Here is an 18,062-nt window from a genome sequence, read left to right on the forward strand (position 1 = left end):
TGGTCACTCTACCAGACAGGTAAAGGGCTTGTCAGCTGAGCTACTTTTGTAAATTCCATGTAAATCCACATCTAATACAGAATTAAAAGTCTCTACTACAAGATCCATGAGAAAAACAAACCCCTTTTTCTTTCATATAAGTCAGAGATTTTAAATTAATGGTGAAAAACATGTGATGAGGAGTTTAAAAATCCTAGCACGTACATGAACACAAATATTCCTCTTCTCGGTGGCTCTTAAACGCTTATTGTCCAAGCATTTAAAAAAGTTCTAAATAGTATCTTCCAGATTTCTCAGCTTTTTCTCGGGCCATGTTAAATTCCTTCTAGAAGAACATGACAAAAGGATACTCTTGGTTTGACAGGCTTTAGTTTGGGTTCTCTCTTGACACGGCTGGAACGTGAACCTAGCTGTTGAGCCCATGAAGCAACTGTATTTTCCTTCTTCAGCAGCACAGAATGTCAGCATTTCTAGCACTTGCCACCGACTCCTACTCAGCCGAGAGCTTTGCAGTGTGCTGCAGTTAAGAAAGTATGCTGACTGGACTGTGCTGAACTTTCCAGACTTTTATGTATCAGATTAGATCACCAACAAGTACCAGGACACACTTGAAGAGTGTGTCGACTTCCCTGTCTTCAGAAATGCCTTCACTGAGTTTTAGTTTAAAATTTATATTGAGGATTTGTTTTAAAAAAAAAAAATAGAAGTTTCTCTCCTGTATTTTTAGATGTGTTCTGATTGCAACTCACATGCCTTATTCAGAGAACCACATCAAACATTTCCCCTAGAAATTAGGATCAAGAAAATGGTGGTAGCTTTGTTTTCTCCAGATGGGCTTACACACTTTTCTTTGACATAGATGAACACTGTAGACCGTTGTGTTTCCGTTCCTCCTTTTCCCTGAATAAAGTTCAAAATTTGTGCCATTATAGTATTTCTCCCTAGAATCTAATAAAACACATGTGGCAATGTTTCTAGTTTCTTTTCTCAAAAATAATTTTAAACTGCCACACTTTATATGTTCAGGGTTTTAAAAGATCCAGTCTTTAAGAATCAAATGCTTCTAAATGAATGAATAAATTAATACAGAGCATGGAAATATATACATATATGATAAATATATACACGGAAATAAGTAAAAGGTATCAGCGGTTATGTACTTCATCTTTCCCGTGTGTTTGTGTAGTTAAAGGCAAGGTAGTTCGGCGGTTGAAGCCAGAACTGTGGGGTAGATTTTTCTGTTTGACTGGATTTGAACCACAGATCTGCCACGAATTGGTGTATGACCTTGAGCAAATACTTTGACTATTTTAGGTTTCAGTTTCCTCATCGTAGACGTTGGGTAACAGTAGTAGACATGGGGTTATTTTACAAGACTTAAAGGAGGTAACATCTGTCAAACCCTTCTAGCCCAATGCCTGGCATGTAACAAGTCCTTAGTAAGTGTTAGATCGACCATGATGAGCCAGGTGCTGTGCAGGGCATGGGATATGGAAAAGAAAGTCATTCCATTCTCTGCCTTCAAGGAGCTAACATCATCGTGTCTTTAAAGATGCTCGTTCTGGGGAGGCTCTCTAAAAGGAAAGAGGTACTGAACTTAGGAAGTAAAATGAAGGTCCTCTATCCCAACTTACTTCCCACTATAGGAATTCCATTTTTACAGGACTAATAGGTAGACATTAAGCCCATGGTTTTGTACCCTTTCTGGTGGGAATGATAGGGAAGGAGAGCAGATGTTGAAGCTGCCCAGATGATTCATTCCGTTATCATACAACTTCAAGAATCTCTGAGTCCCAGGCTGCTGCTTTTCCAAAGAGCGTGATGGCATCTCTCATGCTTGATTGTCAGATGGTTGGGTGAGGTGGTGAACATGAAGCCCTCATTCACTATGTCTGTCACACCACTTACTCTAAGTGTTCCCTTTCTTCAAATAACAAAGCATCCCTCTCATTTTTTGGACACCGTGATTGCTAGGACAGTTTTACCCAGTCTCAGATTAAAACAGTCTCTCCATAAATTTTATCGCTTAATTGTGCTTGATTCTCTTCAATAAGATGCTTTTTAATACAGGAACATAACCATATGGAAGGATACCCTGTTACCTTTTTGTAGTATATTTGACCATTGTAAATTCATCTAAGTATGCTCTCCCCCAACTATCATTTCTCTTTCTAGTCTGCAGACATCCCATTAGAGATTCCTTGAATGCTTTGTTGAAAAGAAGATTTATTATATCTATGTCATTTATCTTTTCCACTAACCTAGGAACTAGTAAGGGTTTTCCATTAACCTAGGAACTAGACATGACTTCAGGTGGAATCCTTATAGGCTCCTAATGATTCATTTAATGTATATAAATTTAGTTTTAAGATGGAAGAAAGTGAATATGATACACTAAACTGTTCCATAAATTTTATGCACATCCATTCAACTACATTGTTATTTATGAATGGAATTATAATAGTAAATCAGTAAACTTAAAGGTCAGGTCAAGTAGGACTCTGTGTAGTTTACTCAATATGTGAATTGGACATCCAGACTCATTGATGAAGAGTTTACTGGAAGAAGGAAGCAAAAACAAGAGATTTAAATAATCAAAGTCCTAGTTATTTGTCAGAATTGATCCCTGTGAATTTTTTTAGCTTACTTTTGATTTCCCTATTCCTCACGCACTTATTTTTTTTTTCATTTTGTTATTTTTCAAACATCTAACCAATACTTACTTGTTATGCCAGCTTTATTATTATCCTTGGGAATGTAAAAAATGAATGTACGTGATCTATAATCTCAAGAAACTTACTGTCCAACAAGGCAAAAGACAGATACATCAATAGTCTAAGTCTTTAAAATAAGCCTTCCTAGCGGATCAGATATACTCTCTATAGGAAGCTATTTTTGAGCTTGAAGGAGCCATGGAAGGAAGAGAAAAAGAGAATAGGTAGACCCAAAGGAACAGATTTAGTGAAGACCACCTAGGGGGTGGGAAGTGGTTCTGCATGGTTGGAACCCAAGGAACACTGTAGAAAGTAAGGAGAAATTCAGTTAGTTGTGAATGGCCTTGAATACCATGAGAATGTGGCTCAGATGACTTCCATGTGTTGGACATTTGTGAAGGATGGCCATTCCGTGGGGCAGGGCAGTCAGTGGTCTAGATGACATCAGGAGAAGCTTTGAAAACCAATCCGAGATGATGGAATTTAGGTTGGGACAGATTTAAAAATCATTACTAAGGAATCATTAATAACAAAACTCGTTAACCGTTTGCATATATATGGAGAGCTGGCGAGGAAGGCAGAGAAAGGGTTGAGAGGATGAATGTTTACGGATAGCTGTGTTCTTAACCAAGGCTGAGGTCAGGGAAGAAAGAAGAATGTCCACTGGGATCTGGAACTCGGGGGAAAGATCAGAAGTAGAGGTAGGGAAAGTCTCTTTGCAGCTGGAATTCTAAAGTAGAGATTGCCTACAGATACCGCAGGAATAAGATTAGACCCTGAGTGTGGGGGAGAAGTTTAGCAGCAAAAGAGATGAAGCATGTTCAGAAAAATTGTTGGAGAACTCAGAAATTCTCCAAGGACCAAACGATCGAGAATTTTAAAATCAGGGACTAGTAAAGCACTTCGGAGTGATTCCTGTCCTAGAGGAAGGTAAGAACTAGAAAGTGCTGGTGGGTTTGCGGGCTAGGAAAGGACTCACCACTTTGACTCCACAGAGGGGCTGCTGTAAATGATGATTTGTATATGTCGGGGGAGGGGGTGTTGTGTTGGCTCGGAAATGAGAGGGGCAGTGGCATACATTCACACCCGTTTTCTGCTATAACCATTCCAATAGTATAGGAGAAGGTTTTTCTGAGGCAGCTCATCCATGAATTCTAACGTTCTGCATTTAGAGGAATCTCAGACAGCCACCAGAGAGAGTCTGGCTGTAGGGACCAATTTGATCAGGGGAATGTGTTTTCTTCTGAGTAAATGATCCCTCTCTTCACCCACGTGTACACTCTGGGAAACACTGATGTACACCATTTCTGCTTATGGGCTTTGTGTTTCATATAGATCTTCAGTTTTTAGGACACAAACCTAGAACATGTATATCTGTCATGGAATCCTAGATTTTAGACCACGAAGATTTCTCAAAATTCAGCTACTGTCATTGACATTAAGGGCCAGCACGCGCCGTGTTCCCCCGATGCGAGTGCAGGATGGGTGCCAACCCCTTCTTCAGCTCACCCGAGCCATGCTCCTGTTGCATCAAAGAAACTGAAAGGTGTCCTTCGAGCTTGGTTTCCTCGAGCAGAGGGCACTTTGGCATTCATTCTGTCTGTTGTCCATAACCCTTTGAGGTAACAAATGCAGTGTTCTCTCTGAAAAGTCTAAGATTGTCAGTGATGAAGTTCAGAAATGCACATGTGTGTACACAGTAGTTCTTTTTACTTGAGGCTAATGGTAAGTGACATTTTGGGTTGATTGTTCCCATTATATTGTCAGGGGTTTTGTGGTATTTTATGTGTGTGTGTGTGTTAAATCATTAAGGTTATAAGGCAGAGACAACAGAGCCAGGAGTAACCTCCCCCAGACCACCTTGAATTCCAGAAGACATCTAACACCTGCTTCTATCTTTATCTGGAGAGAGACCCACCACTTTAAAGCTGGCATGCCTAACCAGCCTTTGTCTACAGTCTCTCACTGTGTGTGTATATGTGTGTCTTTTTTTCCTCCCCTTTCTCTTAAAAAAAAAATTGTAAATTTGTTGGCAGGCACGATGGTGTTGTATTTCAGTGCAGTACACGGTGTTGTGTATTACACAGGTAATAATTACGTCTACTCTTAGCTTATTACTCTGGGCATCAAGACCTCCAGCACTGACATGCCAACCCCAGGCTGCACGTACATCTCTCACAGGCCGTAGACTCCAGTGAGGAATCCGGCCGCTCCCAGCAAGCCTCGCTGGAGCCAGCAGGAAATGCATGCGTCGGCCACAGATTCTTATTTAGACCAAATTATTAATGTTTAGTGGCAGAAAAGTGACTCCCTTGCTCCTTCCATTGAATGATGAGAGCGTATCTGTTTTCTTGATAAGACTGTGGCCAGCCTGGCTTTGGCTCTAGAAGGTAGATAAAAATTATTCTGCCTGCAGGCCTCAGGGATGTCTGGTTTCTTTTCTCTGTTTCTGTGCCAAAGTGTATCTCCCTTATTCATCTCACACACTGTCTTTAAACTTAATCACACTGAACTTTTTGTATATGTTTGCCTGACAATAAATGGGTCTGGGGATGAGGGGGAAAGTGCAGAGAAAAATACATCTTTATTAGGAGAGAAATAAGAAACCACTCTCTTTGTTTAGAATAGCCTGTGGGTTAAATGCGCCCAGTTATATTAAGGACAAAATTTGAGAAAGTTTTCCTTTTTTTAATACCAAAATAAAAATAATATTGGAATGCAAAGTAGTTTTAGCAAATTTTTTGATAAAAAGTATTTTTTCCTTCTCCCACCTACCTCTGTCTTGTTTCTGACAGAGACCTTAGAAATGTTTTCATTCTCCTGGGCTCAAATTTTCTATGCTCCATAACTTCTAAATTCATAACTCCTTAAAACCAAAGGAATTGGTTACAACTTGGGATATTTGCATCTAAGGAATTAAAAATCTTATAGATGTATTAAGATCTATTTTTTTTTTAGGTTACATTTACGACTTTATTTTTAGAAAACTTAATATAAAAGTTTTTAAGTAAATTTAAATATAAGCTTTAATGCTTAAAGATGTTTTGTTTTCCTCTGGTCACTTTGCCCTGGACCGAGAAAACCGTTCCAACTGAGAGAGAATCTGATTGGTGTCCCTCCCAAAAACCTTCCCTTCCTGTCCTGTACACGGTTCTCTGAAGCCTCACAAAATCTGTCTTTACCAATTAATGCTTGTCACACTTCTTTACCTTGATAAGCTAGAATTCCAGGTTTCATGCTCTTTCCAGCATCACTGTCCATCTTTGCGGACAAGCCGCCATCGTGCCATGGAACGTTGTGTACAGTGTCGTAGAATCTTAGACTCTTAGCCACGGAGAGCGGGAAAGCCCTGCCCGTCTGTAAGGAAGCCTCCGGCCCCTCTCGCCGTCCGGACACAGCTGGGAAGCCTGAAGTATGGGAGGTGTGGGGCGTGTCGGAAAGGCCTGTGGCAGCGGCCTCCAGGTCATAGAACTCTATTCGTTGATCCAGAATTGAACTCCGTCTTCCTGCGCTCATTTGAAGCCTATTTAAATTAGCTTGTTTATCTGGTTTTCCCTTCTAGAGAAGATAGAAATTACTAGAAGAAGGTAGAGTCTGGAACTCAAGGCAGGCATGCTCTGTTTGCCAAACCTCATTCCATACATGTCTTCTGGTTATTTCCTTTAGTTAGATTCTCCGTGAAAGAATACAGAATGTCTCATATTCTGATTACTTTTGGTCCTCCATTTAAGGGAGAAGTACATATTTTTGATGCTTTTTCAGCAGAGTTTTGTTTCTGAACTTCTATAGGCAATAAAAGCTATCACAGCAACATATTCACATAAACATCAAATTTTATAGCCGCTGTATACCACTCAGTGCCCTTCTAGTCTGTCTAAAAGGTCATGCTCTATTTCCTGTTTTCCAGTCTCTGCTTTGCTGGGTTGCTGTTTTTCCAAGATCACGAAAGGTGATGAGTTTTCATTGTGAAATGATTTGTTTCTGCTCCTGTTTTCTTTCTGTGATCTAGACGGCTGACCGAAGTCGCAGCAGCGAGTGAGCCTGTCACAGGTGTCGTCTGAAGTCCTTTGCTCCCCTGTCTAGTTCTCCGGGAGAGTGAAGTCTTGATTGACCGAGGCCCGGGCAGCCCCCTGTGCGTGGGGGCAGCCAGACTCGACACGGGTCTCCCGGAGTCCAGCCTCGGAGCGGTGTCCGCTCACCACCCGCACCCCACGGGAGGTGAAACCCGCGCGCCAGCAGCCTGGGACGCCCAGGGCTGTCCTCTCCCACGTCGCCTGGCCTCCTCCCGCCGCCTTTCCCAACAGGCCGTCCTGCTCATTCTTCCTCACGGCTGAAGTGTCAGCGGCACCAGGCTTTTCCTTGTTTCTTTATTTCTTTGCAGCAGAGCAGAATGCATGGCTCCCGCGCCGCACCCAGCGCTCCCTGCAGTCCGCGCCCTCCGCAGGACCCACCGCCCCGCAACCCCCCTGCTTTGTCACTGCAAGCCCGTCCGTGCGAGCGCACCTTTTTCCTACTTAGGCCGCGTGCTAGGGAGGGGCTCCGGCAGGGGCGAAGCGGAGGGACCGTGCACGGGGGTTACCCAGCGGAGCCCCCAGCTCGCCCGGGCGCCGCGGCCCCTCCTTCCCCGCCTCGCCTCCTGCCGGCTCTGGCCCCGCGTCGCACCTGCAGGGACACATTTTCTCCTGCCTCAAGTGTGGGAAAAATGTCTTGTTGTCCGAGTTTTCTTGAAATAAAATTGTCATCTGGAAGACGCCCCATTTGCTGGGAAGCTTCGGGGGTGCCCCTGCTCGCAGGGCGCGGAAGCGCGCCAGTTCTCGGGGTGCGCGGGCCGGGGGGGGGGGCGGTGAGGAGGCGAGGGGGGTGCTGGGGGCCGGGGGCTCCGCGCCTCTGGGGCTGCGGAGGTCGGGGCCGGGCGGCAGCGTGCGTGTCCTCCCCCGCCCCAGCCCCACCGCGGCTCCCCCGGCCCGCGCACGCGCGCCCGGTGCCCCCCCGCTCCGCCGTCCCCTTGTCCCTTCCGAGGAAAGTGCGAGCAGCGAAGCTTTCTGTTGGATGCAGGCTCGGTGTGCACCTGCTCCGGAAACACGTCCACGACCCTGTCCTCCTGGGTCCTGGCTGGGCCTCCGAAACCCAGGGTGTTTGCAACGGACTTGCTTGCGCGGGTGGCTCTCCTGGTGGACGCCGAGCTTCATGGTCCTTACGAAGCCGAGCCAAGCCCAGTGCCTGGCCGGCGGTTGCTGGGATCACGCTTGTCCAAGGAAGGAGGGAGCGAGAGCTGGGGAGGGTCCTCGACGCGCAGGCGCTTCAGTTTGCATCCTCTGTGCTGCAAGGAACCGCCGGCTTCGCGTTTGTATTAGATTGGTCTTCTGTGGTCCTTAGGAAGATAGAAAATTAAGATGTTTTGGTGATCGAAACACCGGCAAAGTACTTTTTTTTTTAGTAAGAAAGTTCTGAGTCAAGTTAAGAGGGGATCTGCTAGATGTTGGCTAAGTGCTTTAAAAAGGTTTAAAAAAAATGGCTTTCTCATTCCTGTCCAAATATTTCAACTGAAATTTACTGGTAGCTCTTTCAGAGGATGATGGGAACTCTGCAGCCCTTTGTTTGTTATAAAGAAAATGTTTTTGTCTTGGGATGTTTGGAGGAAGGATTAAAGGCAATTTATGACTTGGGTAGAAAGTAATAAAAGTAGTAACAATGGAGAGTCTTTGAAATTGTCATCATTTTCTGGAATTACTAACAGTATCAACACAGCAGGCATTTTATGTCCAGAGAGAATTCCTTTCACTTGTCATGCTTTAATGTAAACTCTAGCTCAGTCTTCTGACTTCTGGGCTGGATCACTTCCTACATTCCACTGTTCAAAAACAGGACTTATTTAGAGGAATTCGGCTGTGAGATCCTTTACCACCAGGCTCAAGAAATATATTTATAACTCATTTCTTTCAGGAAATAAGCGTCAAGATCTACGTTAAAAAGTCTCTTATTAAGATAAGTCATGGCTTTTTTAGTTTCTCCAGGAATACGCCATTTTTAACTCTCAAGGGAAATCGTAATAAATAAATTAACCTCACAGGTTATTTTCCTTTTTAGGGTATCCCTTTTTATTAGTATAATCCTAGTTTATAGATTTCTTACCATTTGTTTAATTAAAACAATCACATATACTTTTTAGAGCATTTTACAATTTATAAAGAACTTTTTAAATAAAGGTTTTTTGATCTTCGCAACAATTCTATCTAGTAATAAGAAGAATGCTATTATATATTAAGCTCTTTTACTATTTGACAGAATATAAGTGGTATCAGGACATTACCCAGTATCAAATAGCAAATCCAGAACTCAATGAAGAACTTAACCGCCAAATAACATCCTCTCTTAACTGTAACTCTGGTAAATTTAATACTATTTTCCTTGGGGTGTGTTTTTTAAAAGAACTCCCAGAAGTGTTAAAACATTATTGCACACGTTCTATTTTCCATTTTCACTTTTTTTGTTTGCTTGTTTTCAAATAAATGGTGGGTTTTGTTGCTTAATGAAGCTCAGGTTTTTAAGACCTGCCCAAGCATTCACTTTTAGGCAACAAACAGCGAGTGTGATGTGGAAAGTGATTTGAAATAATTTTAAAATAAGCATGTGAGGTTTTGTCTGATACTGGTTGTTTAATTATTTTAATGCTTCAGATTTATGTAATGGAGCCCCTCTCAGAACCCTCACCTGAAAATTCCCTTAATTTCTCCTACATCAGACTCTTTTAATACAGGATGAAATGCAGATACAACATTTTTAATGTATTTGTAGATCATTCCATTCAATATCCTTTGAGTCCAAGATGAGAACACCCCCGGGTGAATTAGCCTCTAGCTCTAACGTTCAGTGTTTCTGAATCAAATGTCCAATAATATTCCTGGGTATGTGGTGGTATTTTCTCTAGTAATTCAAATCCTTTGTGCGTTGATATTTGCTTACCTGCCGTAAGGTGGATTGCAGTGGTCTGTGTGGGTCTTTGTTGAAACACGTGTGTCTTCTCTCCATCCAGAGTAAAAGAAGCTGAAGAGGTCTGCAGGCAGAAAAAGGGAAAGTCACTTTATAAAATAAAACCGAGACATGACTCTGGAATTGTAAGTATTTAACTTTTCCCTTTTTAACCTGGGATTTGCTTTGGCTTTTAAACACTGTTTTCAAAATGTATGCAAACGCACATAACATTTTAATTATTTTCCTCTTAAGTGTGAGAAAGATTCTCTCCTTCTCCTTATGCCTTTGATCAGGTCCAAAAGGTCTAGAGAGTCTCAGGATTGAAGACGACTCTGTCGGGGGGGGGGGGTGGTGTGTGTGTGTGTGTGTGTGTGTTAGTGTGTGTGTTAGTGTTAAGCATCACCCGCCCAGGGCTGCATCTGGGCTGTGGTCACTGGATTAGCACCCCTGGGATGTAAAACCTGACGGGCAGCGCCAAGTGTAATATTGTCCTTTGCTCCGACTGGGGCTCAGACCTGGCTTGTACCCCTAAGTGGCTCTCATAGTTGTCCGTTCAATAACTGTCAGCCAGGACATTGAGTCGAACAAGCTCATCTAAGGTTTCTCCTTGCCCACGTCTCTCCTTAAACTGCCGTATTGTGCACCCTGGAAGGCAGGGCTTGGTAAAAATGACGAGTTTCCCCTTGTGATGCTGTCAGTGTTGTTGTAAATGTTTTGAGGGTATATCACTTAGTACCACAGGGGTTAAGCAAATGATTTTGTTTTAAATGAAAAGTTGGGTTAGGCCTTAAAATGGAACATTTGGAATTGTATTAATCTAATATCTAAATGGAAAAGATCAAAATAACCGAAGTTGGGATATGATTAAATTCTGATTAAATCCTATTTAGAAAATGTTAGGAAGTATATCTTCATTTAAAAGCTATTTCCGGGGGTGCCTGGGTGGCTCAGGGGTTAAGCTTCTGCCTTCAGCACAGGTCATGATCTCAGGGACCTGGGATCGAGCCCCGCATCGGGCTCTCTGCCCAGCAGGGAGCCTGCTTCCCGCTCTCTTCAATCTGCCTACTTGTGATCTCGGTCTGTCAAATAAAATAGAATCTTTTTAAAAAATAATAATCTATTTCCGTGGTTGCCTGGATGGCTGTGGTTAAATATCTGCCTTCATCTCAGGTCATGATCCCAGGGTCCTGGGATCAGCAGGGAGCCTGCTTCTTCCTCTCCCATTACCCCTGCTTATGTTCCCTCTCTCACTGTCTGTCAAATAGATAAATGAATAAATAAATGCTATTTCCCCTTTAGTTTCTTTATATCAAATAATTTTGACAAGTATATTATGGTTTAATTTTCTTTCTGATTAAAGTACAACCTTAAAGGTGCACTGAATGAGGAGAGGAATAAGTATTAATTAATTCTCTTTTATCTTTATAATGACATGATTGAGTTTAAGTCATATTAACCATGAAACAAAGCAATTCAATCTTCATACTTATGTATTTGTGCATAGAATTGCTAATGAGAAAGGTGAGTTGGCACTTTTTCATGTTAGCTAGAAGCTGCATTTTTTAAAAAAGATATTATTTATTTATTTGACAGAGATCACAAATAGGCAGAGAGGCAAGCAGAAGGTGAGGGGGAAGCAGACTCCCTGCTGAGCAGAGATTCCCAATGTGGGGCTCGATCCCAAGACCCTGAGATCATGACCTGAGCTGAAGGTAGAGTTTTAACCCACTGAGCCACCCAGGCGCCCCCTAGAAGCTGCATTTTTAAAACTTTTTTTTTCTCAAGACTTATTTATTTGAAAGAAAGAGAGAGAGAGAGAGACAGAAAGGGGGGGGGGGGGGGGGGACCAGGCTTCCCAACACAAGGCTCTATCCCAGGACCCTGGGATCATGACCTGAGTTGAAGACAGACGCTTAACTGACTGAGCCACCCAGACACCCCTTGGCTTTTGAAAATTCTTAAAGATAAATTTTACTTCTATCTTTTTCCTTTATGGGCTGGTGGATCTTTAACCTTTTTCTAGAGAATTTGACCCAAGCAAAAAGATCTTGTTTGAGCTATTCTAAACTCCGTACATTTTTTAAAGTTCTTCTTTCTAACTATAACTCTTATCTGGTGCGTTTATTTTCAGAAAGCAAAGATAAGCATGAAAACCTGAACAATGAGAAGCAGAATAAAGATGAGTCACTGTAACCACTTCCACAAAATTCAGCTGACCTGAGGGCGGGAAGGAAGCTACATCATTTTGTTCATTTTTCCTCTTGACCTCTTGCATAATCTTTGTGTTTTCTAAACAGTTCACTGATTGTTGAATTTTACTGTATATTCATAAAAATGCAAAAGCAGTAGACCAGTGGAGAATTTGACACCTTTTCTTTTTTGTAAAGTTTATGGTATTATATCGATAGACCAAAACAACAGCATGTATAAGAGGCAATATTTCCATTAATGCTGAACATGCTAAATGTTAACCTAAAATTTACTTTTGTGAGAATATTCCTTGTCCCAGAAAAACACTTTCCTTTCTACTGACAACCAGTACTCCTTATCACTGCATTGAGATTTATGGTTAAAATGTTATTTCTAGTGAATCGTTTGTATCAGTTCCATGTCCACATATAAATTTTCTATTCTACAATTTAAGTTCCATTTATATATCATGACCAAGGCTTTCCCAATTCTTGGGTTGCTCTCCCTAACTATATATTTGTGAAAGAAGATTATCATTTTTTACTCAAGTCAGATAAGGAATAGAAGAAATATAGCAAAAGAGGTAAGCCCTTTCCTATAAATCATCTAATATAGGCAGGAATCAGAGTTTTAAGTTTAATGAGGGCTTTTATCGGCCTGTGTTGAGACCCTATATAAAGCTAATGTTCAACTAAAATAACCTAAAGGTGTGCCTCTGTATAACTTTACCATTGGCCTTCACAAAGAGAACATGATTCCATATTTTGAAGGAATTTAATAAACGATGCTCATAAAGTTGCCAAACATGACTAATTGTTGGCCAAAAAAAGGGGGTGAGAAAGTGAGTTCTTGGATGGATTGACATCTGTTACTTAAACATACTACCTGCCTGAGTATTTTTACATGACTGGGATTGTCTTTATGTGTTATAGCAGGTGATGAAAGGCTATAAAATGAGTATATAACGACTTGTTATCTGAAGGAGCTTAGGAAAGGATTTTCTTTTATTTCACTTAGAGGGGTAAAAAAAAGTAAATCTCCCACTCTTCGTGAGAGTAGGTTAACATCGTCTCATGATGCGTCGTGGTGGTTTTGTCTAACACGAATAGGCGGGTTTTTAAAAATTCTTTTGATTGATATTTGTTGGAGGTTATGGTGGTTGATATTTCTCGCTATTGGAAACCAACTGAAAAGAAAAAATGTTCCAAATCATAACTACGTTTGCATTTATGTAAAGTACGGTCTCTTACCTTTTAGTTTGTAGTTTAAGTGCACAGAAATAGTGGACTTGGGTTGTCGTTTTGTAGTCTTCTGTCTCCTTCAGCTCCTCTGATGTGTATATTCCCATTCTTCACTGAAATAATAGGGCATTTAACAAAGATCGCTATGTGCAATACTGTATTTAGTGTTTCTATTTCAATTTTTCTAGGATGTTAATTTATATGAAAATAAAATGAATAATAAAAGAGTACTGTGCCTCCTGTGTGTATATCGCCTAAGGATACTTGCAAAATGCAGTCATCGTATTTAACACAGGGGAAAATAAGACTCTGTGTTTGGAGATTTTTAAAAAGTTCTTATTTCAAGTTGAACAGTTGTGAGTAGTCGCGTATTTAAAAAGTAAGGAAGAAGTAATTCCCCCTTACGAGCAGAAATATATCAATATTTGAGAAATCCTTTTATCAAAAGTGTAAAGTTAGATGCAAAAATTCACTGGATACAGATTAAGTGGGGGAAGGGCTACTGGAAGACGGTAAGGCCAAGGAAGAGAATGGCGCCGATGGGATGTATGCAGAAGAGGAAGTAAGGAATGAAACTAAGCACTAATGGAGAAGCATGGCAAGAGTTTTCTTACTCTGTAACTAAGCTTTGTGTTTAGGTCTGATCATTTTTCAACATAAATTCTTTTATGCCCGGTACATTGATTAATCATCTACTTTGTGTCAAGGCATGGTGCTAATAACTGAATGTCTCAAAGATCTTCATCAAGTTGGGGAAGCATATGAAGCAACAATTATGGTTCACTGTAGTGTCCAAATCAGACAGCACAAAAAGCTGGAGTGCCTGGCTGTCTCAGTTGATAGAGCATGTGACCCTTGACCTCAGAGTCATGAGTTCAAGCCGCATGTTGGTAGTGGAGTCTATTTGAAAAAAATTAAGAACAGAGAGCCCAGAAAGCTAAATCTAGAGAGATGAGTGGGTATTAGGCAAGTGAAGGGGGAGAAATTTGCAGACAGAAAGACAGTGCTCAGACGCATCGAAAACATCATTTCTTCTAGGAGTTCTACCTGGTTCAGGTTAGGTGGAGGGAGGGAGCAGAGCATAAAGCTCAATAAAGGATGGGGAGAGATGTCACCAGAGACACAGAAATGTGATTTTATGACAGTTTGGGGTCAAGAGGATTTGAGAAGCACCTGTGCCCCTCCTGCTCATAGTAGGGCAGTGTGTCAGCAGCCCTGACCTCCTCCGAGAGCTTGTGTGAAGTACAGTCTCGAGAGTTTTCCAAATGGTTGGTTAGGAGGGGATGATGATGTGCTTCTGAGAGAGGTAAACTGAGGGGGGAAAAGCATGGAAGACAGATGCAAAAGAGTCTGCCACACCTGATGGAGAATTAGTGCCTCATCAAGAATAAGCGGTACAAGGCCCGGTAAGTGAGAAGGGGCTACGGGTGGGATCGGGGCCAGACCATGGACGTCTTCGGTAAGAGGAAACAGGATGTAGTCCATTGTGGAGCCAGTAAGTTATTTTAAAGTAACATGAACAGGTTCTGGCTTAATAGAGCCCATTCTGGTACCCGTGTTGAGCAGTATAGGCCTAGAGGCCAGAATACCTTTAAAGAAACTATTGCAAGTCCAAAGGAAGGAATATAGGACTTGATAATAGTAGTAGAGATGGAAATTTAGTGCTAAAGAAATGATATGTTAAGGAGGTAAGATATATATGAGAACTTCCGAAATCTTTACGTGTGAAAAACAAGAAAGCGTACTGAATTTAAGATGTCAGTCTGGTTTCTTGACTGGATTGTTTGGCAAAGTATGTTTCTGTGCATCAACAAAGGTGATAGGAGGAAATGCTTCAGTCAAGTTTCTTCAAAAATATCAGTACCGTTAAGAAACCTGATAAGACTATCCAGAAAACCAACTCCCAAGGCTTTATCTCCCCCAATCTTCATTCTCTTCAGTATACAGTCGGTCACCCACTCAAGTTCAAATCCAGAAAGACAGAGACTTTTTGCCTTCAGAACTAAATCTGTGACCTTAAAAACAGCATGTGGCACGCATAAGGATGTACTGATTTAATGAATAAATGAATGAGAGGAAGAGAAGGGAAACTCTGCGCTGAGAAGGAATGAAGAATCCCGAATGTGTGCGGAACATGCGTATTTCTAGTAGCTGGAAAATACCAATGAGGAACTCATTAGAGAGGTTTAATTCTGGAGTTGTTTTTTTTTTTTTAAGATTTCATTTATTTATTTGACACAGAGAGATCACAAGTAAGCAGAGAGAGGGGAAAGCAGGTTCCCTGCTCAGCAGAGAGCCCAATGCAGGACTTGATCCCAGGACACTGGGATTATGACCGGAGCTGAAGGCAGAGGCTTTAACCCACTGAGCCACTCAGGTGCCCCAATTCTGGAGGTCTTGAGCTAAGAGCCATCACCATTTGGGTGATAGTTGAAATCAGGTAGACTGGTTGAAATGGCTGGGAAATTGAGAATAGATTTTTTTTAAAAACTCACTGAGATGGGGTTGAAGCCAGGGTTTAAAAGAGAAACAGAAATATGTTACAGAAGGAACCTCAGAAGATTAACCAGGGAATTAAAAGCAGAGAACCACGCAGAGGTAGTATTACAGAGGTCAGAGTAAACAGCACTTTAAAAAGAAGCACTCCCCATCACAATCCTTCTGCCTTTCAAACACACCACTATTGTAAATAACAAACATAATGAAATATATGTAATGGATTGACTTTTTCAATATTCTGCTTAAAACTAGGGTAGAGAAGCAGGGCAGAAAAGAGATTTAAAGAACAAAACAAAACACGTGCATTCTGGAGTTCTGTTCCTGGTGTGACGGAGTAAGATTCTAAGAGAACAACCCTCCCCCAGATAGTACCTGTAAATTCCGAACAAAATATAAAAGCAACCACTTGGAGGCCCTGGTTAGTGAACAAAGAAGGTAAGTTCTGGGGCTGGGGGGGGGAGGGGGTGGACCAGAAAAGACAATGGCCCGAGGGCTGGCTTCGGGAATGGTACAGCGCTCGGCAGCTAAAACTCCCAAAGCAGCAGTCTTTTTGGCCAAATGACATCATCTTTAAAGTCCTGGGAGTAGGGAGGAGGAGAGCCCCTGTTGACCAGAATTCTCTATCCCATGAGAACCTACTTCAAGACTGAAGGTGAGTGAAGACACTTGCATTCGTAAGAGGACAACTCCTACATGTTACGAGTAGACCTGTACTACAAGAATGCTAAAGAAAGTTCATGTTGAAGAGAAATGAGACCAAAACAAATGTGCCTTTTCAAGAAGGAACAACAAACACTGGAAACGGTAAATACCTAGGAAAATATAAAAGACAAGTTCTTTTTGGTTTTAGTTTATTTTAAACACTGACAGTTTAAAGCAAGAAATAACATTTCATTGAAGAGTTCAGAATGTATAGAAATGTAATGCATAAGGCAATTTCAGAGGATGGCACAGGATGAGAGAATATATTGCAAGATTTCTACATCTTTACATGAAGTAGTAAAATATTAATTCCAAATAGACTAAAAGTTACGGAGAGAATGTACAACCCTCAGTGCAACCACCGAAACATAAGGGAAAGAAGGCGAGCTAAAGAGGCAACAGACACATTAAGACGGAATTCAAGATCTATTTGAATTCTTAGGAAGAAAAAAGGACTAGGAACAATGGAATTAGGACAAAGTACAAACAAAATGACAGCCTTAAACACAACCTTATCGACAGTTATTTTATGTGTAAATTTATGTGTAAACACTGTAGAAGAGATTATCACAATGAACCTTTTTTTTTTGGAAAGGCATTATGCTGCCTACAAAAATTAGATACAGATATAATCATGTATACATCAATAACTGCTTTAGAATAAATGAAGTAAAAATGGAAAGAATTAAGGAAGAAAGAATCCCATAATCATAGCTGGAGGTTTCAATACTCCTTTCCCCCTGACTAGCAGAACTAGACTACTGATGAACAAGGGAAGGGGAGAAGGGGCTGTACACTGGGAAGGAGGGAGTGCCGACGAGTGAGCAAGGAGATGTTGGACTTTACCCACAAGAGTCAACCAAAAATAATTACAGTGGATGCCACAATATGGCAAACAAAGCAGCAGGTATGTCATAGCAGGGGAAAGCGGAGAAAGCCCCAAAGAGCAAACTAGACCACCTACCTTGTTGGCCGTGTCTACACCTGCAGTATCTCCAATATCGCTGCTACACAAGAGCCAAGCACCTCCCAACTGCCAAAAAATTTGGTTCTGAACTGGGCCTGGATGGAAATGACAGAAAATGACCAGATACAGAGAGCTAAGAGGGAAAAGAGTATGAATACCCCACTCAAGACAAGTCTGCAAGAGACTTCCCAAAGCACTTAAAGAAAATTGTTGATAAGAAAACAAATCAATAAATGAAAACAAACTCACTTTCAAAAATGCAAATAGGGCAAAATTTACATGAGTTCATAAAAACTATGTTTAGTGCCTGAAAAGAGTTTGAAATATATAATCACTGAAAAAAAATACATATGTTAACAAATAATTCTGGATGGCCTCAAGAAATCATTAGTAATTTGGAAGACAGTACCAAGGAATTCACTGAAATCCTATTACAGAGAAATAAAACATTTTTAAAGGTGTAAGAGGGTTAGATACAGCATGGACTGAAAAACCAATCAGAGAGGGATCCCGTAAGGAGAAATTAAAGGAAATGGTGGAGAAGCCAGATAATGGCTTGAGGGATGGCTGAGAATTTGGAGAATCAAAGACAGACATGAATTTTATGCTTGAAAATGTGTAACAAATTCCAGGTAGGATAAATACTGATAAATTTGCACCTAGAAAAGTCAATCTCCCATCACATAAAGACAAAACTTCAAGATGCCCAGAAAACATATCATCTACAATAGAATGATAATTATACTGAAAGCAGATTTGTCTTCAGCAACAATAAAT

At 41.2% G+C, this 18,062-nt stretch overlaps 2 protein-coding genes across 2 annotated transcripts in view; one reads left to right on the top strand and one right to left on the bottom strand.

Annotated features, from left to right (window-relative positions):
* FMN2 (formin 2) overlaps positions 1–13,344 on the top strand; it is a 372,598-nt gene extending 359,254 nt beyond the window's left edge. Inside the window, 2 exon segments of the mRNA XM_045084643.1 lie at positions 9,748–9,829; positions 11,818–13,344. Coding sequence (XP_044940578.1) covers positions 9,748–9,829; positions 11,818–11,844 — 109 coding nt within the window. The 3' untranslated portion in view covers positions 11,845–13,344.
* LOC123393246 (scavenger receptor class F member 2-like) lies at positions 5,735–13,203 on the bottom strand. Its single transcript, XM_045084645.1, has 3 exons — positions 13,127–13,203; positions 9,678–9,768; positions 5,735–8,085 (listed from the first exon to the last, which is right to left on the bottom strand). Exon 3 carries the CDS (start codon positions 7,901–7,903, stop codon positions 7,241–7,243), a length of 663 nt encoding a protein of 220 aa, XP_044940580.1. The 5' UTR covers positions 7,904–8,085; positions 9,678–9,768; positions 13,127–13,203; the 3' UTR covers positions 5,735–7,240.
* Positions 13,345–18,062: the final 4,718 nt, after the last annotated feature.

The sequence above is a fragment of the Mustela putorius genome, unplaced genomic scaffold (assembly GCF_011764305.1).
Source record: "Mustela putorius furo isolate JIRA1106 unplaced genomic scaffold, ASM1176430v1.1 tig00000785_pilon_pilon_pilon, whole genome shotgun sequence".
In the NCBI taxonomy this organism is placed as follows: Eukaryota; Metazoa; Chordata; class Mammalia; order Carnivora; family Mustelidae; genus Mustela; species Mustela putorius.